Source organism: Triturus cristatus, chromosome 11 (assembly GCF_964204655.1).
Source record: "Triturus cristatus chromosome 11, aTriCri1.1, whole genome shotgun sequence".
In the NCBI taxonomy this organism is placed as follows: domain Eukaryota; kingdom Metazoa; phylum Chordata; class Amphibia; order Caudata; family Salamandridae; genus Triturus; species Triturus cristatus.
Genome location: NC_140594.1, coordinates 1,144,628,789 through 1,144,654,276, shown reverse-complemented (window position 1 = coordinate 1,144,654,276; position 25,488 = coordinate 1,144,628,789). Strand labels below are relative to the sequence as shown.

General features: G+C 49.1%; 1 protein-coding gene across 1 annotated transcript in view; it reads left to right on the top strand.

Annotated features, from left to right (window-relative positions):
* Positions 1–25,488, top strand: part of LOC146788598 (tenascin-X-like) — a 694,637-nt gene that overhangs the window by 410,761 nt on the left and 258,388 nt on the right. The window contains exon 23 of the mRNA XM_085633173.1: positions 12,862–13,113. Coding sequence (XP_085489299.1) covers positions 12,862–13,113 — 252 coding nt within the window. The remainder of the gene's footprint in view (positions 1–12,861; positions 13,114–25,488) is intronic.

Sequence of the window (25,488 nt, the reverse complement as noted above, 5' to 3'; positions counted from 1 at the left end):
AGTGGACAGACATATGAGGGGTGGGTGCAGACGACTTCCAGCAGTGGACAGACATATGAGGGGTGGGTGCATATCACTACCAGCAGTGGACAGACATATGAGGGGTGGGTGCAGAGGACTCCCAGCAGTGGACAGACATATGGGGGTGGGTGCAGAGGACTCCCAGCAGTGGACAAACATATGAGGGGTGGGTGCAGAGCACTCCCAGCAGTGGACAGAGATTTGGGGGTGGGTGAAGAGGACTCCCAGCAGTGGACAGACATATAAGGGGTGGGTGCAGAGGACTTCCAGCAGTGGACAGATATATGAGGGGTGGGTGCATATCACTACCAGCAGTGGACAGACATATGAGGGGTGGGTGCATATCACTACCAGCAGTGGACAGACATATGAGGGGTGGGTGCAGAGGACTCCCAGCAGTGGACAGACATATGAGGGGTGGGTGCATATCACTACCAGCAGTGGACAGACATATGAGGGGTGGGTGCAGAGGACTCCCAGCAGTGGACAGACATATGAGGGGTGGGTGCATATCACTACCAGCAGTGGACAGACATATGAGGGGTGGGTGCAGAGGACTCCCAGCAGTGGACAGACATATGAGGGGTGGGTGCATATCACTACCAGCAGTGGACAGACATATGCAGGGGGTGCATATCGCTACCAGCAGTGGACAGACATATGAGGGGTGGGTGCAGAGGACTCCCTGCAGTGGACAGACATATGAGGGGTGGGTGCATATCACTACCAGCAGTGGACAGACATATATGGGGTGGGTGCATATCACTACCAGCAGTGGACAGACATATGAGGGGTGGGTGCATATCACTACCATCAGTGGACAGACATATGAGGGGTGGGTGCAGAGGACTCCCAGCAGTGGACAGACATAAGAGGGGTGGGTGCATATCACTACCAGCAGTGGACAGACATATGAGGGGTGGGTGCATATCACTACCAGCAGTGGACAGACATATGAGGGGTGTGTGCAGAGGACTCCCAGCAGTGGACAGAGATATGAGGGGTGGGTGCAGAGGACTCCCAGCAGTGCCCCACTCCCAGGAGGATGGATGTCTTTCACACACTGCATGACACACCACATGTGGGTGTGAGGACATACAACACATGCATACCCACCCATGGCGGATGCCGCACAATACACACCCTCATTTCATGCCAACAGACTGTATAGTCATGGAAATGCATACTAGAATAAGTTAGCCAAAGGGAACACACACTGTCACGCACATCACAGGAGTGATGGGAATGTCCAGGTGCTGGTCCAGCCACCCAGATGTTGTCTCTCATGGAAGGAATAGGGTTCACTGCGACTAGATACAATGCCCACAATTGTGAGTCTGGTGCTCAAATACCCTGCATTACACGTGCCATTTGTGTGTTAGGCCGTGATTACACACATGCATAGTGCTGAAAAGGGGCAATTGGTGCCTGATGCCATTCCTACATACCCAAAACACAAGTACAGTGACTGGCAAGGATGGCACAGACGATTCAGCAGGAGACATCGGGGAGCATGCATGACCATTGCTGAAGGGATCCGTCACCAACAAAGGATATGCTGACACAGGTCAGCACAACAATTGTGCAACTGTTTGCAGGGAACATGTCAGGTGCCACAGAGCAAGGAACACTCCTTGGGACAATGTCTCCCAATCCAAAGGAACACACACTACCAATTAATATTTTCACAGACATTGTGATGGCACACAGATACCATGGTCCACCTCATGACCATCATACTAAAACATTTCTCAGAACCCTAACACATTAACAGAACACCAACTTCATGGGCCTCATCACCAACATCAAGTACCTGAAATGCAATAGTGTTGAAACTAAATGAAAAGGCTTTATTCAGCACACAAATAAATAAAAATTTGAAGAATACACTATTTACAAAGGCCGAGTTCAAGGGTGGACGTATGCGACTGTTTCCACCCCTACCTTGCCTGCACAAAGTCACCTCAAGGTTTGTCAGCCGGGGGGGGGGCATCATTGGTGGGAGTACCAGGCACCGCAGGGACAGGAGTGGGTTGGGTAGGTGTGGTGGGTGCAGGGCTGGTCATATCCACCACAGGGGGTGGGGCAGTGCCAAAGGTGGTGGTGAGCAGCTCGCTGCACACTGCTGCCAGGGCGTCCAGAGGAACCCCTGCACCGGAAGAAACACCAGGGCCAACGGAGGGGGGGTGTCCGAGGGATGGGGTGCAGTGCTCTTGGGGGAGGGGGTGGACATGGGGGGGACTCAACTCCCCTGCCCGGGGACTTCCTCCACCGCTTGCGGGGTGGTGTCACAGTGGGGCTGAGGGACAGACTAGCCATGTAGGTCTCTTTGTGTGACAGTCTGGCAGGGGAGCTAAGGGGAGTGGATTTGGAGGAAGTGGGTCGTGAGGACTGCGGACTCTGACTTTGGCTGCGTGTCTGCCGTTTGCCCCCAGACCCTGTGGGTGTGACTACATCCCCCTGAGTGTGCGTGCCAGGAGGTGTGCGCTGTTCCTTACTTGGGGGCGTGCTGGATGTGTCTGTTGGGGTGGGTGCCCGTGACTGTCTGTGTGTGCGTTGGTCAGGCATGGGAGAGGGCAGTGTGGATGGGTCCGGGGTAGGGGGGGATGGAGCGCCACAGGAGAGAAACTGCTTCCGTCAGTGAAGAGTCCATGAACCGCAGAATCCTGCTTTGGCCAGACATCGTTGATGGCATGCCCTCCACGAACGACATCAACTGTGTGAGCAGTTTAGTGTGTTCATGGAGGACATGCAGCACTGATGCCTGACCAACCTGCAACTGCCGCAGTGTGTCCACAGTCTCTTCACTGAGGGCAGCAGGGGTGACAGGGGAGAGGGTGCGGTATCTGGTCCGAAGGAGACACGGTGGGACCCTGCACGGACAGAAGGGACGGGAGCAACTGGGAGGGCGGAGATGGCAATGGAGGAGGCGGGTACAGATGGTGGGATGCTGCCAGTTGTTGTTGCATCCTCCGCCTCCTCAAGGATGTCAGCCTCGGACCTGTCGGTGTCGTAGATGCTCTCGCCTCCAGACAGGTCCTCTGACTGACTCCCCTCACCCTCTGTGCCACTGGCTCCTTCTGCCTCCACAGCACTGGTGGCACTGTCTCTGTGTCCCTCCTCAAGGTCCATGCAGGTGTCTCCCTCGCTTGCGGATGATGATGCTGTGGGCAAGGAGAAGAAATTGCAGCCTCTCCGTGTGCAGCAGGATGTGTTTTGCTCATCCCCTTACCTTGTGTGCCAGTTCATTAGGATTGACATCATCCGTGTTGTGAAGGGGGGTCCAGCGTATGTCCCACATGTTCTGTCAACTGACCTGTGAGTCTGTTAATATGGATGCATATCCCTTTGTGTGTGTATGTGGAATAAAGGTGCTCGGCACAATCCAAAGTGCCTCATCTCGGTCACTGCAGTGTGTCTCCTTTGCGCATCTCCGCATTTTGATGCCTGATACAGTGGCTGTAATTTATGGTGATTGATCATACACTTTCTGGGAGTGACCCATGAGTGAGCTGACACTCCTTCCTTGACATACACCTGTTGCACTGTGCCTTGCAGACCTCCTTGTCTTTGTGTGTTGATTTTTGCATAATTTCTGACCCCTTCCGCTTGCTGCTGCTTCACCTGCGGCCCGCCACTCCGAGTGCCCTGATTCTGCAACCCCCACACCTCAAAAATGCTCAGCCCTTCCCCCTCCACCCATTTGAAATGCAGCCAGCAGCTTTTCTGTGCCACTGTAGCCCAAAGGCAGGACCGTCTGCGCCTGCAACATGCACAGTGCACGACCCTCTAGTCTTTGCATGACCCATGTCACACAACAGGCTCATGCTGCAGCCACTCTCCAAGCAATGTCCTTGTGACAATCATCCTCCTGCCATCAGGCAACCCCTAAGCACCCACACGACACCTTCGCATGCTAAGTGTGCTACTCCAACTGCCTACACAGCGCTGCCCAGCCTACCAGACCCTGTCAGAACAACCAGGTAATGTGCCTCCTACTCCACACCCGCTCCATCCACCAGCATGCCATTGGACTCTGTTACCTCCTCAACACTACAGCCCCACACATCACCTTCACGACAGTAACCTGGATAAAAGCATCCTCAGCACATGACGTCTTCATTGCCATCTCAGAATGATCCAAGATCACCCGCAAGGATGCCAACACCAATCCCGGGGGCTGAATTGCGATTTATTCACAAGTACACCCTCAGAGTCACAGAGTCGCAACTCCCTGGCAACCCTCGGAGTAACACTCATCTACAGATCTGCAGGCCTACATCCACAATTCCTCTAAGCCACCTCCACAGGCTACATGTGGCTGGGGGCCAGTAACTTCTTGCTGGAGGGGAAACACACCACCATCCATCATTGGTCCATCAACATTTGAATCCACGTCAACAACAAGCAACACAGTGCCACACACCCCGCTACCGATCCCCCAAAGATGCTTGATGTAAGTCGCCACAGACAAGCTGTGTGGGACACTCAAAACAACACCACCGCCACACCCTGCAAACTCACACACTGGATCTTCAACTGATCCAACAATCTTGCCACATTGGCAGACTTTCCTGTGAAGCACAACAACAGTTAAGGCACCTGGGACAAGGCAGACCTACTGGACTCCTACAGACCTAGCCGGACTCTTGTGCAAACCTTGCCACACAAAGAGACATTCTTTTCCTTACAGCCCTGGAAAACATCACACACAGCCATCACCATATCATCAGCAAGGACAAGTGGAGATACTTCAGATAGTGCCGAGACACCCAAACACACGACATCAAGGAGCTCATCAGCATTGAGAGTGAACTGACAGCAGATCTCCATCCAAGACACTACACCCTTGCAAGGCAGATCACATCCCTTGCAACTTTGTACCACTGCAAGCTCATGGCCATACACAACAGCCTTGGCACACAGAGGCAGACAGCACTATTATCTGCTGGACAAACCCCCCTCAGGTCATGGACTCCCATCAGCAGCAAGTACACAACCGGGATCATGTGCACCATCCACTCTGGCTCTCCATCAGGCCCCTTCCCACACAACATCTCAACCACATCATTCGCCATCCTTGAAGCCCACGTCCAGCGCGTCATGAATGTCTCCTTTGAGTTAGCCACATTCCATGGCTGCAGGAGGCATGCAGAGCCCCAGGCCCTTCTTAAACAACGGACGGCAGTACCGCAGGATCTCCTGGTACATCACCCTACTTCCCTAACCAGCAAATGTCACCAGGAATACACTCAACAAGCAACTGACCAATTTCCTACATGCAACCAGCTCCAGCCAACCGGCACCAGACCGTTTTCCACAGTAATCACACCACTGCAACCGTCATCATTGCCACCACCAACGACTACTTTGCCCTGCTCAACAATTGTGAGGCCACCACCCTTGACCTCTCAACGGCATTCTACACCATGTGCTACCACACTGTCAGCTCACACATCTCCAACACTGGTATCCAGAGGAGGGCCCAGGATTAAATCAGAAAGTAGCTCACCAGCAAGGCCCAGGGAGTCTGCCTCCACCCTGCAACATGTAGTACACTGGGGTCATCTGGCCCATGCCACAGGGCTCTTCTCTCAGCGTGACGATCTTCAATGTCTCCATGACGCCCCTCTCCACCATCACATGCGCACCCAACCTCATCATCATCTGGTATGCCATTGACACCCAGCTGCTCCTCAAACTCACCAAAGAGCCAGCCATTGCCAGATCCAAAGTTCAAGAAGGCATGAGATCCGTTGATGAATGGCTGAACATCAGCCATCTGAGGCTGGACTTGGACAGGACAGAGGTCATCATCTGAGGATTGTTCCCTTACGGCTGGGTCAACTCCTTGCGTCCCACTGGTCTGTGCACTGCACCAACACCCAGTGGCCACGCAGGCAAGCTGGTGTTCATCATGGACCCATCGCTCACAATTAACATGCAACTCACCAACATCTGCACCTCATGCTGCAACACCCTCCACATGCTGCTAATGACCCCCAGATAGATCCACTCCAAGGCAAGACAGACCGTCCCCCTGGTCAGGACACCAGCCGGCTCAAATACAGCACCGGCCTCTACAGAGGACAACAGCAAACATGCAGGAGAACTTATCCACATCCAGGGTGCATCCGCACACCTCATCTGCAACATCCCCCGCCCCAGCCACATCACTGTCCACCTGAGAGAGGTGCAATGGCTCACTGTGTGCTGCAGGATCACCTTCAGACTCCTCAACCACACTCAGGAGGCAGTCCAAAACCCCAGACCCAAACCGACCTTGGACGTGTGTCATCCAACACCCCGTTGGGCCAACTCCATGCAGCCCACCTTGCCCTGGCCACCATTCATCACATCAAAATCTGTATGCAGGAGATAGTTCTCCCACCTCGCAAAACTCCCTCCCCGGGCACATCAACATGACCCATGACCTCTACACCTTCATGTAACTCTTCCAAATTGGTCTGTCAGAGCAATATAGCAAGCCCCCCCTCAGCAGCTTGAGGCCATCACGGGTGAGTGTTGGGCTCCATGTCTGTATTTTGTGATACATTGTGAGACATGTGTGTCCTCGACAGGACTCAGATCCAAGTGGCTGGAGTTAGTTCCACACTCAGGAATACTTTGATATATCCCCACACGTATGTTGTGGACTCATGCTAAATGACTGCAACATGAAATTTCAATTATTAATTTTTTTAATTTCTAGCTCTGGGGCGTGATTTGTGCACAGAAAAAGGGGAAATGCAGGGACCATAGAATCCAAAGTTCACAGGGGGAGATGGGATCCTTGGCATTTGAAGTCATCAGAGTCCAGCCCACAGTGTTTGGCATTATTGGTCAGACTGTGACCAGCAAGTCCATGTGGCAGATGATGTCAATCAATGAGGTGATGCTGTCGCACATGAAGGCCAGGTGCCAGGCCAGGTGACCTGGGAGATGTGGATGACCCGCTGCCTCTCACGGTCTTTTCCGTGGACGACCACCCTTCCTGGGGGGACCCTCAGATGCAGGCCTTGATGAAGCTTGGGACGCTCCGTCGGACAAATCCTCCTCCTCCTCCCTCCCTGTGGCTGGTGCTGGTCTGCGCCTGGTGGCACAGGGAGGGTTGCCCATGTTGTCGGCGATCCAACGGAGTGAATGGCTTATGTCCCTTTGCACCACCAGGAGCTCAGCCAGTCTTGCCTCCATCCGTCCTTGGTGTTGTTGTTGACTGGCGTGTTGCTTGGCCTGCTGGTTTTTGATCTCTGTGAGGGTCACCACTACCTCGCTGGTCTCCCTGGTGTCACGCCGGTATGCCTCCATGATGTTGCGGATGTGTGACATACTGGTCCCTTCAGCTGGCTGGTCAGGTTCTCGCCTCCGCCTGCCTCCACTTCCACCACCCCTGCCCACACGAGCCTGGCCTGCCGTTGTGGGCACATCGGGTTGACGGGACCCCTGAGGGATGGCAGTGGCGGTGTTGTCTGCCTCCTCCTGGGTGCCCGCCGCACCTTGTCCCTCCTGGTCAGACTGGCTCTGTTCATTGCGGGCAGGGCTCCTGGATGTCTCCTGTGATGTGGCAGGAATGGGGGGGGGTGGTTGGCACAGATGTTCCTAAACCAGGTTCTGCAGGGGCTTGGACACCAGAGGGTCCAGGTCGGTCGGGGTCATCCACCGAGTGTTGAGAGGCTTCGCTGCTGGTGGGATCCGGTTCCTCCTGAGCCTGTGACTGTGATTCTTCACCCCCATTGTTGGGGGAATGTTCATCACGTTGCCCTGTGTGTCAGAGACAGACAATTTTAATGCTATTTCATGCAACATGCATGTTTCATACACATTCAAGTTGGCACTGTTCCTCCAGGTAGTTGTATGTGCCTAGCATTCTCCTCAATGTTCACTTGTGGATGGGTATGTTACGGGGGACAGATTGATATGTTCTCCTAAGTCTTTGACATGTCCATTTGTGGCTTTGGTGCTTCTTCGGCTATGTATTGGTCTTGTTGTGTTACATGTCCATTGTGGCAGTGGGTAAATCCATTGCCTGTCCTGGTGGTGTCTGCTTGTGTAAGGGGTGTGTGTGACAGGGCCTGCTGGTGGGTGTAGTGTGATTTGGCCCTGGGGCTCCCAGGTGATGTAGCTGTCCCCCCATGGAGCATGCTGCCATGACAGTGAGTGTGAGTTCCTGTTCTAGATATCTGACCTTGTTGTGTTGGTGTTTGTGTTTGCACTGGTCACAGGAGGGCCTTGTGCTACCTACACCAGGGCCAAGTGTGAGCTATCTTGTCAGTACTTTCCCAATCCCTGGGTATTGCGCATGGTGCATGGGTATGTAGCTGGGCCATATGGGATGAGGGCAATTGTGTCTGATTTGGAATTCAAACATGCGTTTTGGGGCACCCACCCTCCCAGCATACCGCACATCCATTCTTGGATTGGTGCTTCGTGTAGCATGGGACATAGCATGGCCTTGCTTTCGCAATGGGGCATACACATGTTATTGGCAGTCGTGTTGTTTGTGACTGTGGTTCTGGCGGGTGAGGGCTTGGGGTAGTTGCGTGCATTTGGTATCATTGGGGTGTGGATGCCATTACCCCCATCTTACGTAAGTTGTTTGTGTACTCACCAGGCTCTGGAAGTCCTTGGAGTCCATGTACTCCCACCGGCGGAAGCATGGCCATCACCGTCTCCTCCCAGGGATGGTAATGTACTGGTCTGCGGGGCGCACCACCTCCAGTGATGTTGGTGTGGGCGTGCTCTTCATTCATTTTTCTCTTGACCGCCCTCCGCAGATCGTACCACCTGGCTTGGCATTCGGTCCTGGTCCTTCTGATGGGTGCAACAGCATTCACCCTATCGACAATCCTCTGCCACAGGCGTGATTTTTCAGCTATGCTGGTCTATCTGACCAATGTTCCAAACAGCTGTGGCTCGACTCTGATGACTTCATTGACAAGGATCTCCAGCTCCTCCCTTGTGAACTTTGGATTCTTGTCGGTGGGCATGGTGTGGGGCGAGGGTGTGGATGGTTGTGGGTGTGTGGGTCTGAATGTGACGGTGTGTGTCTGAAAGTGGAGAGGGGGTATGTGTGAAGGAGGGTGTGTGAAGGTGTATATGTTAAGGTGGATGGGTGCAGTTCTTTGTGTGTGCTCTGTAGCTGCAGTGAGTCTGTTGCAAAGGCTCATGGTTTGTGTGTGTGGGCCCTTTTTATTGGTCCATTTGTGGGTGGGGCTCAGTTTGAATTTTTGGTGGGTGTGTTATATGGGGTGGTTGTGAGTTTGGCCCTCTGTTTGCCTGTTTGGATGTGTCCGGGTCAGTCCTTTCCATTTTTTGTGTAGACGTGTTTGGTGGGGTTGTGCGAGTCGAATAGGCCCTACTAAAAGAGTTTGTTTCGTGAAGTTGAAACAAAAAAAAATTTATGAAACAGCTGGAGGAAGTTAATGTAAATTTATAAAGCACGAGGAGAGACCCAAAAGTGCATCTCAACACTGGGATCATGAACTGAACCCAATGAATCAAATATTGGGTAGAAAATGGAGACCTATTTAGGTTTGAGTGGTTTCTAAAAAGTGAGCACTTTTAAGTGTTCATTCTAAGTAGAAGTATAGACTCATGCCTAAATTTTCCTTTTGGGAAGTCCTGCCCACCACTGAAAACTCACCTTGTGGCCTGGGACACTCAGATGGAGCGGCTGAGGATGGTCAAACAGAGTGTTCTGTGATTAATGTCAAGAATCAATAATTATGAACAATAAGGCTAGTAGCCTGAATTTCATAATGGCAGACTAAAAGCCAATAAACATAAAGTGCTTGTTAACGAGAAACCAATGCAGTTGTAAAAGACTATCCATGATGGGATCTTCACATCTCAAAGCAAAAATGAGACATATTATAAAGACATCAACTGAGTAATTCACAGGCCCAACTGAAGGCACATAACTTTGCAACACATATGTCATACTTGGGGAGAGGATGTATCCTTAGGGCTAGAGCGGTCGACCTTGAAGCGGAGGAACCGGGTTCAAGTCTCGGCAACGACACTCAACATCCTGTGATTCTGGGCAAATCACTTAAATCTCTCGTGCCTAACAAAAAAAAAAATTAATGTGCCCATCTGTAACGAAGCTGGTGGTCATGTGAAGCGCTCTGATACCCGATGTCTCGGGTCTAGTTTGCGCTATGTAAAACTCTAAAAAAAAAAAAGTATCCGTTTTTATGTGTTCAAGTCTGAGCAAATCAGTACTAAATTAATGGTAGCACCATAATTACCCTTGCATCGCTGGAAGATTGCTGTCCTTTTTGTGACAGCCTGTCCCTCCTAATTAGAGTCCTGGGGCAAATCTTGGGCAGATACATTTGGGTCTGTCTACCTGTACCATTGAACATCGCAGTAACCCCCTGGCAGATTTCTCTCTCAGCAGATTAATATCTAGAGAATCAAGAATTAAGAAAGACAGGGCCAAAGACCTGGACTACACAACACATTGGTAGATGGAAAGACAGTAAAGATACAAGTGCTTGAAGACATGCTAAAGGGTACCCCTGCACTTCCATGACCAGTGCCATGAACTTTGAGCATCATGGCACAATAATTGCTTCCATTTCCATTTATACAAATGTAATCAATCAATCAATCAAGCATTTGTATAGCGCGCTACTCACCCAGAGGGTCTCAAGGCGCTTGGGGGAGGGGGGTCCGCTACTGCTCGAACAGCCAGGTCTTGAGTTGCTTCCTGAAGGAGAGGTGGTCTTGGGTCAGGCGGAGGTGGATGGGGAGGGAGTTCCACGTCTTGGCAGCCAGGTAGGAGAAGGATCTTCCTCCTGTTGTGGCTCTTCGGATGCGGGGGACGGTGGCGAGGGTGTGGCTGGTTGATCGAAGCTGGCGGGTGGGAGTGTAGAAGGTCAAGCGGTCGTTGAGGTATCTTGGGCCTTGGTTGTGGAGAGCTTTGTGTGCGTGGGTGAGGAGTCGGAACGTGATTCTCTTGCTGACGGGGAGCCAGTGCAGGTTTCTCAGGTGTACGGAGATGTGGCTGTGTCGGGGAATGTCCAGGATGAGGCGTGCCGAGGCGTTCTGGATGCGCTGGAGTTGTTTCTGGAGTTTGGCTGTGGTTCCGGCGTAGAGGGAGTTGCCGTAGTCCAGTCGGCTGGTGACGAGGGCCTGGGTGACCGTCTTCCTGGTTTCGGTGGGGATCCACCGGAAGATCTTACGTAGCATGGGTAGGATGTTGAAGCATGATGCGGAGACGGCGTTGACTTGTCTGGTAATGGAAAGGGAGGAGTCCAGGACGAAGCCCAGGTTGCGTGCGTGGTCTGTTGGTTTGGGTGCGCTGCCAAGGGCAGGGGGCCACCAAGAGTCTTCCCAGGCGGAGGGTAATGATCCCAGGATGAGGACTTCCGTCTTATCTGAGTTCAGTTTCAGGCGGCTGTTCGTCATCCACTCGGCTACGTCTTTCATCCCTTCGTGTAGGTTGGTTCTGGCGGTGGCGGGGTCGTTGGTGAGGGAGAGGATCAGCTGGGTGTCGTCGGCGTAGGAGATGATGTTGAGGTTGTGTTGGCGTGCGATGGCTGCGAGGGGGCTCATGTAGACGTTGAAGAGGGTGGGGCTGAGTGATGATCCTTGTGGTACGCCGCAGATGACTTTGGTGGCCTCGGATCTGAACGGGGGTAGGCGGACTCTCTGTGTTCTGTAATCAAAACTTTTGTGTCCTTTTATTTCAGTGCCAGATGTAGTCAGGAATCTAAGCGCCATCAATATCACCACCCAGTCGGTATTCCTGAGCTGGCAACCTCCAGAGGGAAACATGAGCTCTTATGTGATAGAAGTCATGGGAGAACCATCAAATACTATTGAGGTGCAATCAGAGTCTGTGCTCATCAACTTCCTAACACCAGGAAATTTGTACACCTTTGTGGTCTCTGTCCTGGTGACAGACAACCCTAAGAGAGGGGAAATGTGTGGCCATTTCTGAATACACAGGTGTGGAGATGGGAGTCATTCATTTTACATCCTTGATTAATGGTACTAGAGTTTTCAGTAATGTTTCTGAGTGTGTTAAATCAGTGCAAGAAGTCATCAAGCACCTCTGTGTTGAATGTAAACCTCCCTCTTTCTGGAATCTCAGTACCTAACTGTGAGAAGCACAAAGTGTTTGTTATGCTAAAACCCATTTACCATCCCTACACTCTTAGGCCGTAATCATGAATATTCCAGTTCCAAAACCAGTAAATATGGCGTCTCAAGATACTATCACTGTCTGGAATTGTGTCTTGAAGGTCAGGAAAAGCACTGGATTGTAGGTTCGATCCTGAGAGTCCTCTTAAGAATGGAGTCTAACCAGGGGGATCAGATTTAACACATCTGATTCCCTTGGGTATTTCTTGCACTTGGTCACATTTTTGTTCAGGGAATTTCAGCTGCTTGAGGCACCCAGCATCAATTGGGTAAATGCCCGGATCAGCAGGATTACTGCATTTCTTTTCAACTCGATGGGCCTAGGAACCCCCATCACCTGCCTATCAGATATTACAATATTCCATTGGCTTTGCTACAATACAGGATGGGAATTGGAATAACTGCTTCAGTGTTAGCTGAGCCCTGGGAGTTGCCTTTGGAAGCCCATGCACTTTTGTCAAATTTCTGGCCTGGTGTTGGCCTCCATTGGGGCATTGTCACTGGAGGGGTTTACCTCAGAAATGCAGCCAGGAATTTGAAGATGTGACATGATTTGGAAATGATTTAGTGTTTGGGAACCGTTTCCATTGATTTTCACTGTCCCAAGGGGCAGTGCTTAATTTCTGAACACTGTAAATATGTGCACAAACAAGATACTGCAATCTAACTGTGTCCTTTCTTTTATAGTACCAAATGTTATCAGGAATCTGATTATCAGCAATTTCACCAATGATACCGTGTCTCTCAGCTGGCTCTCACCAACCGGCAACAAAAGCCACTATTTGGTAAAGGTATTAGGGATTCCTGCCTCAAACTGGACAACAGTCGATGAATCTCTGACCATCACTATGCTGATACCCGGAAATAACTACACTTTCCTGGTCTCTGCTGTGGCTGGAAATGGGATAAAAGGAGAGGACAGTAAGATCGGGTTTTTAGGTATGTGTTTCCTATTATTATATTAACATATGTTTTCAAGGGTGTTTGTTGGTGAATGCATATAAATTATACTATCTAGATGACTATGAGAATGTGCTCAATTTGACTTCCCTCTGCTGAGCAGGCACATGCTTATCACAAGTTAAGACAAGCTCAACAGACCTGGCCTTCTTAAAATGTGCATGGTTGTGAGTTTGGATGGATGAGAGTGGGGAGATGGATGTATAGAAACACAGAAGACTGATTAAGGAAATGATTATGAGATATTCTCTCTATATCTCGCTTTACTCTTGAAAATGATGAATGACCTGTAAATTTCAGCAGTTTTGACCTGCTACAGCTGCCACATTTCATAATAAAAAAATCTGAGGATGGATTTTTGGATAAACGGATGAATGACTGAAAGGAGAGGTTGGTTGGATAAATGAATGAAGGACAGTATATGGACGAATGGATAGACAAATTAATAACTGGGCGATGATAGGTGGATCGAGGAAGGCCTGAGAGTGTGAGAAGAATTCTGTGGATAAAGGAACGACTCCCTTAGAGTATCACCATGGATGGGAGGATGTGCAGGACGCTGAGAGTGTAATCTTTGGTTACAAGTGAATCAGCTTTTAGGGATGGAGTTGGATAGACGAGTGAATGAACATGTAAAAATGAATAAATGGATGAACTGTTGAGCAGTGGGGGAGAAAAAGAATGGTCACTTATGTGCCCATATCGCTTAAATTGTGTCCAGTTTTATAGAAGTCAAGACAGCTCCCTATATTTGGGCAGGAAAGAGGAAGTCTAGGGAACTTTTCAAATTTTACCAATCTGACCAAGTGCCCAACTGAGTTCAGCCTATGATCAATCATTAGCTTATTGTCTAAATTGCTTCTTTATTGTAAAATCTCATAGGAAACCATGTAAGGTACAAACTAGTTGATCTCAAGTCAGGGGGGCCATGGGAACAATTGTTGAAGGAGAAAAACAGTTTATCTCAATCAGTAAGGAATTGTTATACCTGGACAAGAGTCTTTGGGACATTGAGGGCATAGGAGCAGAAGGACAACGAACAACAGAGATGTAGTTCCCAACTGATTATATTTCCAAAAAAGCATGGTTTTTCAAACTGATCATTACCTTCAGGGCACAAAGAGTTACCTTGCAAATTCACATAAACCACTATTACCCTTTGGAATGGAGTTACCCCATCATCTCACTACCCTCCTGGATTACAAACATTGAGAGCAACTTTCTCATTTTTAGAATATTGTAGAGCCAAAAAGTGGAGAGGTAAAAACCAACTTAGTTATTTGGTATGATATGATCATTAAGGAAGCGGGTAATTGTCTGAAAGTGGAATTGTGGAAAGTGTTCAGACAACTCTATTACAAAAAGTACTGTAAAAGGATGACATTTCATTTAACCTCCTGACAACAAAGAGCAAATTAAGAAAGATAAAGTGGAGGGTGACGGGGTCGTTGACTGATAGCTAAATTAATGCTACAAAACGTTAAGGCTTTGCTGAATAACAAAAAGACTAAGGGCCTGATTACGATGTCAGGCAAACTTGCAGTTCCCCTACACCGTCTTGGTCCTGGGTCCTGACCGGCTAATTACAATGCGACCAAACACTATTTGGTTGCATACTCCCATTTCTCAATGGGAGCTTGGGTTACGGCTGTAAACTGGCCATAACACAAGGTCCTATTGAGAAATGGGAGGTGTTGTTCATCCCTGCACCCTGTGGCAGGCACCACAAGGTGCCTTCCAAAAGGTGCAGGGATCAACAGGGGGGCACCATAGGTGCCTCCTCGGCCCCCAACCGGAGGCCACATGCACAAGGGGGCCCTGCTGGGGGCCCCCGAACATGCTTTCCGACATGGTTTCCATGTCGGAGAGGCCGGCATGGAAACCATGTATGAAACCGTGCATCACAATTCCAAATTGGAAAGGCCCGCCATTTGGGATTACGAGCCGGCTCTGACTGGCTTACGGGCTCCATGAGCCCATCTTAAGCCAGTTGTAATGACCGTCCAGTTTACTTTCCGACCGCGAGTATTATAATGCGGCGGTAGATAGTAAACTGAGCGGCCGATTACGATGCAACCAGGACGGCTCCGACCATTGTTCAGAGCCTTTGCGGGCTGCATGGTAATCGGCCCCAAATTGTAATGAGAGATGCTGAAATCAAATGTTATCCCTCATTCCTTCACAGGAACTCCATCACTTACACTTGTAGTGCCAGAGAATCCTTAGGCAAGCTATTTAAGAGACATTTGTCGCCAAGGGCAAACAGAGGCATTCTCCCTTAAATATATCAGTAATGAAAATGTGATTAATCTACTAGCTGAAGCAACATTAATGGTAATTTTGTCTCTGAATCTATCCACGGAGGCAGGTCTTGGCAACTTACCTGTTATTGTTCCTAATGAAATACTCACTGTTCAGTAAAGGCTTTCGTATTAGTCTTTTGATGAAGCACCATCGATGTCCACTTCATGAAAGCTGTAAAGGAGCGGTGATTAAGCCCATAAAAAGGATGACCCTTCAAGTCCAAAAATCCCATGGACTTACTAGTTTAATTGGCTTGGAAGTAAAAGCTTATGTTTAGATTTTACTCCAGGCATTGAAGGGTTAGATAGAAGAGTATAAGTTACTATGACCAATAGCTTAGATATCAATTGAAATACAAGGGATTTTTTTCTGATGCTTTGTCGACTTCGAGGCAGAATTCCCTTTTGTGGATAGAGAACTGTTGTTGAAAAAGTTGATGGAAATTGATATTTTTGAAGACCTTTTGTTTAGTCTGAGAGAGTTGCATCTGTCCAATTGGGCAACAGTGAAGGCAGATTTGGGAGTGCATTTTGTCAAAACAATTCGGATAAATATTGCCCTAAGACAAGGTTGTGTATTGGCCCCCACTTAGTTTGCCTTCTTATTACCATATCTAATCCAGGCTTTTAGCAAAAACGTCTTCCTTCTCGTCAAAGATTTGGGGGGGCCATTTTCCATGCCCATTGTATGCAGATGATTAAGTGATATTTGACTCAACCTAAGTTGGTCTGCAGAGGAACCTACAGTTATTCTGACAGTACTGAAAACACAATAGATTAATCATAAATATGGGAACAAAGCATTTGGGTATTCGCCACTAAAATGAAGACATTCCCATGGCCTATAAACCTAAGGCAATGGCAACAGATACCGGGTGGGGGAATATTCAAGTAGAACAGTTAATCTAATCTTTGTCCTCAGGTAGAACAGACTCTTGAGTGGTCCATCAATTGCACCACTAACAAGAACATATAAAGCAAAGGTTCAATCCCCTGCTACCAACTTAAAATCTCTGGTGGCCTTTTCTAAGTCCTTAATGGTGCAATTGATCTGGATGGTACTAAAAGTAAGATTGTGACACTATTTATCCAATGTATCCATGCTGCAAACCTTGAAGTATTGGAATTAACTTCTCCTTACTCCTACCAAGAATTGCCAATCACTGTGTTTACAAAGCCTAATAGTGAACCTCAGAGGGCTCATGATGTAAGAAAACAGGCAACAAAAGCAAGAGGATATTAACCTCATAACACTTAGAGCTTGAGATCCCCATCATATTTATCTGATTTGGAATAATAAGGTCTGCTAGTTCGCCAGTGCGAAAGATGGCTGCTTGTTAGAACAACTCCTGCAATCGATGGGGGAGAAACTACAAACAAATGCCATAATCTGAAAACAAAATGTGGTAATTCAGGACTACATAAGACTTGAGGCATGCAATGAGGAAACTAATCAACATTAATACCAGATCTCACTTGATTCAGTCAGAAATATTGTGGAGTGGCACTGGGGTCCAGAGGGCAGGTGCAGTTCATCATATGGCCAGGGTATTTCAGTGAACACAGTGGCAAGCCTAGAGGCAGCAAACTAAAGGATAGCCCCACCACAAGGCAAGTGCATGATGCAGAGGTACTACTTTGAGTTCATGTGGGGGATGAGCATTGAGAAGGGCACGAGAAAGACTGCTAAGGAGGGCATCGGTGGTGCATGGCAGATGACAGCATGAATGTTTTAGCGGAAGTCACTCTGACGTGTGCTTGGGCTGCAGAGGCTGTGAGTGCTGTGACCTACCTGAGGGTGCCTGCTGTGGTTGTGCCCCCCCCATTTATAAAAAGGTAACACAGATATGATATTGTCAAATGCCAGACAAAGAGGGAGGTTGTCAAATCTGGAGGACTCATGTGCATGTGAAGATGCCAGTGAGCAAACTGGTGCTACAGAAGATTTCTGATGTGAAAACGCTGCTCCGCACCATACAGCAGAGTCTGGTGTCCATAGACAGGAAACTGGATGCACTGATTTATTGAATGGACTCCATGTCCCAAGAGCCATTTAGTCAGGAATCAATCAATCAATCAATCAATCAATCAATCAATCAGGGTATTGTAAAGTGTGCTACTCACCCGTGAGGGTCTCAAGGTGCTAGGGGGGGTCAGCAGTTCCGTTTATCCAAAAAGCCAGGTCTTGAGTGCTTTCCTGAAGGTATTCAGGGTGGGGGCGCATCTGATGTAACGTGAGCTTATTCCAGGTCTTGGCCACAATGTGGTAGAAGGCTCTTCCCCCTGACTTGGATCTGTGGATGCATCAGATTTCGGCGAGGGCGAGGTTGGCGGATGGGAGGTTCCTTTTGGGTGTGTGGAAGTTGATTCTGTCATTGAGGTATTGGATTCCGGTGTTGTGTAGGCATTTGTAGGTGTGGGTGAGTACCTTGAAAGAGATTCTCTTCTCGACAAGGAGCCAGTCGAGATTCCATAGGTGTTTGCTGATGTGCTTGTGTTGGGGGATCCGCAGGACGAGCCTGGCGACGGTGTTCTGTATAGTCTGGAGCTTGCGGGTTAGAGACTTGTTCTTGCCAGCATAGAAAGCATTTGCGTAGTCCAGTCTGCTGGTGATGAGTCCGTGGGTAACTGTCTTCCTTGACTCGGTGGGGATCCATTTGAAGGTCTTACGGAGGGTGTTGAAGCAACTTGAGGCAACGGCGTTGACCTGTCGGTTCATGGAGAGGGAGGAGTTGAGAATGATGCCGAGATTCCTGGTGTGGTCCGTGGGGGCGGGGGGGATACCGAGGGCGGTGGGCCACCAGGTGTTGTTACATGCCGATCGGATGGTTCCAAGGATGAGGACTTCTGTCTTTTCTGAGTTGAGCTTCAGGCAGCTGTTGCTCATCCAGGCTGTGACGTTCTGCATTCCTTCATGGAAGATAAATCTGGTGGTGGTGGGGTCCTTGGTGAGGGAGAGGATGAGCTGGGTGTCATTGGCGTAGGATACTATGCTGAGGCTGTGCTGTCGGACGATGGCAGCGAGGGGGGCCAAGTAGATGTTGAAGAGGGTTGGGCTCAGTGATGATCCCTGGGTCACTCAGCAGTTGATTTCTGTGGGTTTGGAGAGGAAGGGTGGCAGTCTGATCCTTTGGCTTCTGCTGGTGAGGAACGATCAGATCCAGTCGAGGGCAGTTCTTTGTGTGCCGGCGTCATAGTCTGGTGGCGAGTGTGCTGTTGGAGAGGGTGTCAAAATCAGCTGATGGCTCGAGTAGGATCTGGGCTGTGGTCTGGCCTTGGTCGAGGAGGGTGCGGATGTCATCTGTGGAAGCAGGTAGGGCAGTCTCAGTGCTGTGGTTGTTGCAGAATCCCGATTGTGAAGCGTTGAGGATGGCGTTGTCCTCGATGAACCTTGTCAGTTCTGCATTGACGGTTTTCTCCGCAACTTTCTCAGTGAAGGTGAGGAGCGAGATGGGGTGGTAGTTCTTGAGGTCTGTCGGATCTGCTGTGGGCTTCTTGAGCAAGGGCCTGACTATTGTGTGTTTCCAGTTGTCTGGGAAGATGCCAGTCTCGAAGGTGGTGTTGATGAGACATCGTAGTTCTGGCACGACGATGGTGGGGGCTTTGTGGTAGATGTGCGGAGGGCAGAGGTCTGTGAAAGCTCCCGAGTGGATGCCTTTCATGGTCGAGGTGGTGTCTTCTGTAGTGAATGGTGACCAGGAGGAGATGGTGGGTTGGCAAGTGTTGCCAGATGGTGGGCTGGTTGCGGAGTCAGGTGTGTGGTCATCGAAGTTGCCGTAGAGGTTTTTGATCTTCAGGTGGAAGTAGGATCCAAGCTTGTTGCAGAGTTCCTGGGAGGGGGTGATGTCTGTTGCTTCGCTGGGGGGTTTGGTGAATTCCTAGATGACGCTGAATAGTTCTTTAGAGTTGCTGGCATTGGCTGGGATTTTGTTGTGGATGAAGGTACTTTTGGTGGTTCTGATGCGTTGGTGGTATTCCGTCGTGGTGTTCTTGTAGGTGGTGTAGGTTTTGGGTATCTTGGTGTTTCTCCAGTTCTTCTCCTGGCGTCTTCATGTGTGCCTGGCTTCTTGTAGGTCTGTGGTGAACCAGGTGGCTTTCCTGGGGCTTTGTCTGTTGGAGTTGCTTAGATGGGTGAATTTGACTGTGCCGTTGATGATCCATGTGTGGGATTCCTTGGCAGCGAGTTGGTGTCAGTTGCAGGGGGAGGGGTGTTGTGGTTGAGCAAGGAGTTGAGCTGTTCCTCAGTGACTCTGCTCCAGTTCCTTTGTAGAGGGCATGAAGCGGGTTTGGGCGGTTTGGGTTTGTTGATGCTGAAGTGTATGCAGTGGTGGTCGGTCCACGGGGGTTGTGTGGTGTGGCTGCAGTGAACGCTGTTTCCTCCTGAGAAGATGGGGTCGAGGGTGTGTCCTGCCTTGTGCCTGGGTGTGGTGACGAGTTGTTTCAGGCCGATGTTAGTGAGGTTGTCTTGTAGGGTGATGGAGTAGGGGTCGCTGGGATTGTCGAGGTGAAAGTTAAGGTCACCAATGATTATGTAGTCCAAGGAGGCGATGGCGTGGGGTGCGATGAGTTCATGATGGAGTTGGTGAAGATGGCCCTGGAGGTCTGTAGGTGAGGGTGCCGCGGAGTGTGGAGTTGAGGCTGGTCTGGACATGGAAGTGCAGGTGTTCGGCAGCAGGGAAAGTGTTGCTGGAGGTGCAGAGGCGTAGGGAGTTCTTGTGAGTGATGGCGAGGCATCCTCCCGGTTGGTTGGGGCTGTCCTTCCTCTGGATCTTGTATCTATCAGGTATGGCGATGGCAATGTCTGGGGCGGAGGAGGCGTTGGTCCGAGTTTCTGTAAAGAAGGTGACGTTGGGTGTGAGGGTGTTCAGGAGGTTCCAGATCTCCACGGCGTGTCTGTGCAAGGAGCGCACGGTGAGGAGGATACATCTTAGGGTGTTGGGGTGTTGACGGCCGGAGCGGTGGTGTGTCTGGTGGCAGTGGTGGTGGGAGAATTGGCCATGGGTCGAGTTCGGCGTGGCCTGCTGGCAGTTGTTATTTCTTCCGGGGGTGACAGCGAGGAGGGCAGCTGGCGCTGGTTGCGGTCGGGCCACGGATGGGCACAGACAGGCTTGACTTTGGCGTGTCAGCGGTGTGACCGCGCAGCAGCCGCTAATATATAGGGAGGGGCAGGGAAGTGCAGTTGAAAGGTGGGTGCAGGATCCGGCAGGGGCCACAGGGGCAGCAGCGGCAGGCAGGGGGAACGGGCACCGAACCTGAGGGGAAAACGGGTAGACAGCAGAGAAAAGCACACAAGTCACAAGTGACAGTCCAAAAAATGGCAGACAGGCAACCAGAACAAAACCAAAACCAGGCAGCAGTGGGGCAGACAGGCAGACAGAACAGAGCCAAAAACCAGGCAACAATGGGGCAGACAGGCAGACAGAACAAGACCAAAATCCAGGCAACAATGGGGCAGACAGAACAAACTAAATACCAGGCAACAATGGAGAGCACACTACGAAAGGCAAAGAGCACAGCAGCCTGGTTCACCTACCAGGTGGAGGTGAGCAGGTCAGCGGTGAGGCACAGCACAGCAGAGCTGCTGGGGAAGAGCAGATCTCACACCAGAGGTCAGAGGTCTTGGCCACGCTCCCCCGCAGCAGCTGCCATTAAATAGGGAGGGGGGAGGACCTGCAGCTGGGAGGCGGGTGCAGGAACCAGCAGGGGCCACAGGGGCAGCAGCTGCAGGCACGGGGAACGGGCACTGAACCTGAGGGGAAAACGGGCAGAGAACAGAGAAAAGCACACAAGTCACAAGTGACAGTCCAAGAAACGGCAGACAGGCAACCAGAACAAAAACAAAACCTGGCAGCAATGGGGCAGACAGGCAGACAGAACAAAGCCAAAAACCAGGCAACAATGGGGCAGACAGGCAGACAGAACAAGACCAAAAACCAGGCAACAATGGGGCAGACAGAACAAACTAAATACCAGGCAACAATGGAGAGCACACTATGAAAGGCAAAGAGCACAGCAGCCTGGTTCTCCTACCAGGTGGAGGTGAGCAGGTCAGCGGTGAGGCACAGCACAGCAGAGCTGCTGGGGAAGAGCAGATCTCACACCAGAGGTCAGAGGTCTTGGTCACGCTCCCCCGCAGCAGCTGCCATTAAATAGGGAGGGGGGAGGACCTGCAGCTGGGAGGCGGGTGCAGGAACCAGCAGGGGCCACAGGGGCAGCAGCTGCAGGCACGGGGAACGGGCACTGAACCTGAGGGGAAAACGGGCAGAGAACAGAGAAAAGCACACAAGTCACAAGTGACAGTCCAAGAAACGGCAGACAGGCAACCAGAACAAAAACAAAACCTGGCAGCAATGGGGCAGACAGGCAGACAGAACAAAGCCAAAAACCAGGCAACAATGGGGCAGACAGGCAGACAGAACAAGACCAAAAACCAGGCAACAATGGGGCAGACAGAACAAACTAAATACCAGGCAACAATGGAGAGCACACTATGAAAGGCAAAGAGCACAGCAGCCTGGATCACCTACCAGGTGGAGGTGAGCAGGTCAGAAGCGAGGCACAGCACAGCGGAGCTGCTGGCAAAGAGCAGATCTCTGACCAGAGAGGTACACATTGGCAAGGCTGAGCAACGCAGCTCCACCACAGAAGATGACCTACATGTCACTAAAGAAAAATGTGGAAACATAAACAAAATCATTGCTATTATAAAGGGCAGAAATGGACATATGGAAGCCAGAGGCATACCAAACTTACTATACTAGGAATCACAGCATCAACCAACACAATTGAAATGGCAGCCCATGTATTGGATATGGTGGCCTCATTATTTGGTGTGGACAAAATTATCCAACATGTTTACAGTGTAATAAGCCCATAGATCTTTCACCCCGGTGTCCCCTGCCGGGAGCACTGGCCAAACCCCGAATTGCCTGCTTTCGAGACACAGATGTAGCCCTCCAGCTGGCATGAGAGAAAAGAGATCTGCACTACCAAGGTGAACACATCTCCTTGTATCCAAACTTCAGACTGGCATTTCAGGTAGCCAGATGAGCCTACCATAATGTGCAGAAATCCGTGCATCATGCCGGCATAAAATACGCCATGCTTTATTCAGAAAAATGATTCTCAATACCCAGCAAAAAGAAATGGCATTTGTTAGGAAACTGTAAAAGCTACCTGAGAAAGTGCTCTGCAGGGGAGGGGAGGGGAGAACAAGCAGGTCAAATGTACAGGGGCTCGGACTGGCCCCCCATCTGCATGGCAGCCCCTAAATTTACAATCAATAACAGCCAACATGAACAACTGTGCAATGGCCTGGTCGCAAATGAAAAATAATTTCAAGAAACACAAATGAACCCCTTATAGCAGCTGACACCTTAGTGGCAAAACGAGACAGTTCCCCACTTGTTGTTCATGTAATATACTATCCAACTCTCTATGACAAAGATCTTAGGGACCCCCACCTCCCACAAGGCCGAGACATGCATCCTTGCAGGACCTGATGCTGGGCACTACGAGATGACTCAACAGTAAACTCCCAGACCAATATTAACCTACATTATGACTTTTAAAAAAAATATTCTTATCTTAACTATGGGGAGGGAAGAAAAGGTTAAAAAGGAGGGACTATGACATTTGCTAGCAAGTTGGGAATGCTAGTGTATCAGAGGAGGGCAGTAATATTCAATTTAGTTTGCACCAAACAATTTGGTTACACTCAATACCACTGCTAACTATGACACAAGTAACTGTAAAGAACACCTTTCTTCGGCTAACACACAATCAGTAAAATGTCCTATCAATGACACATAATCAGCTATTTCCTCACATGGATTATTCAGGGACTAAACAACCCGAGCAAAATACAAGTGCATTCATATGCCCTGTGGCATCATGTCGATATCCTTATGTTTCAAGAAATAAATTTTAGTAAATCTACTAACCAACAGATGGGCCAGTCATTTCTAAATGACATCTTACTCCTCATATGACAGAAGGACCACAATCAAAACAGGAATTCCCTACCATTGCTTCATGCAAAATAGATTGTATGGCCTGTTCTGTCATTGTCTGGTTTTTAAATGGGAAAATTGAATGCTAGTAAACAACTATGGTCCCAATGCTGATGACGCACAGTTTGTTACATATCTATGGAATAAGATACATGTAAAATCTCTGAAATCCATAATAAGTGCTATAGACTTTAATGTGGTACTGGATCTGCACAACGGCAGATTACAAGATTCACATAGGCCACAAAAGCTATTACAACAGGACTTAGGGACATTTCTATAATAGATATATAGAAAATACACCACCCGCACTGCAGAGAAGGCAATTGCCACTCCCCAGTACATAATATATCTCAATTAGATTTCTGGTTAGGGGCTTGTGAAATATGCACATAAACACTTGGTGAAAATACTGTCTGAGCGTACCACAGGTGGCCTTAGTATAAAACTTCCACTCACCTAGTAGAGTAGGTATTTGGAGACTATCCCCTATTATCTTACTATGTAGAGTGTTTAAAGATGAACCACATACAGAAATTAAAAAATATTTTAATACAAATTAAGTTACAGTCAAAAAGGTTGCAACGCTCTGGGAAGCCTTCAAACTAGTGTTTAAGACCTTTAGATCCCAACTCAGTAAATTAAGACACTATAAAGTCAGTAGAAGATAAATTGAGAGGCTCATTACCTCTGTAACTATGCCACAGCAAGAGTGTTTTGAGAAGGAGAGAGACCTGCTAAGACAGTGGGTGAAATCTTAAAGATACTTTAGCAGCAACAACATCACACAAATGAATGGTCAGATGTTTGCTCTAAATATGAATGGAAAGAGAGTATCTCTTGTGGCCCATTGCGGTGGAAGAGATAAGGAATATAAAACATACACTACCTAATAAGAAAGCCCTGGGATCAGACAGGCTACTATCCGAATTAAAATAAATATATGCTGATGTACTAGTGCCATACCTGCTGAAGGTTTAAGGAGAGGCGCTTGAGACTGGAAAACTCCACTCACAATGAGAAAAGCTGTGCTGATATCTAAAACTGACAAATCAGCAGAGAACTGTGATTCATGTAGACCTCTAGTGCTCATTATTAATGATACAAAAATACTGCCTAAATAATTGACCAATAGATAGCTCCCACTGCTATCAGATATGATGCTACCAAACCAAGCAGGGTTTTTACCATACCGTTCAACTTCACACAACCTGCACACTTTCTTCGCAAGTGTACATCAGCCTAATACAGAAACTAAAGCTGTGTCAGTCTTCTTAGATATCACAAATGCATTTGAATCTGTAAAATGGGACTACCTACTAGCTCAGCTATGCGGAATGGGCATACCTAACTCATTTGTAAATTGGATACCATGAGAAATTGAGTTGTTGGTGGAATGGGTGGGTGACCCATGCTCAAGCACCAGTCATAAGGCTAGTAGCTTGGCACAAAAGTAGTGAGGCTTAACTCAGAGGTAATGTGTAAAGTATTAATGCTTAGAACATCATACATATACGAGTTGCACACCTCTGATTCATCCTTCTTTATCATTCAAGATTTACCATATGCGTGCTCAGTGGTGACGTGCCAAGCCCAAACTGCACGTCTGAAACAATTAACACATCTAGAAGGGGCGAGTTTATCACCCCAAACCACTGGCACAGCCGAGACTGCTTTTGCAATTGTTAATTTTTCATCTTTTTCTACTTCTGCTTATGCTTCCAGTATACATCCTCTGGTTCATTTTGAAACTGTTTAGATCCTCATGCAAGGTAATGCAATTTTCCATGTTTCTCATGTTCAAGACGTGCCCATCCGGACCTCACTCCAAGAACACGTACAAGCGCAAAGTTCATCAAAAAGCAGTTTATTAAAAACCCAATGCATTTCGGGCAACTGAGGCCCTTCGTCAGGGGTAACTGAAAATAACAATTGACATGTATTATTTTTTCATAATCTAACATCATACATAATCTTATGCTGACATGCTCATGAAATTAATTTTAATTAAACCACCAGTCCTTATGACTGTCACGTTA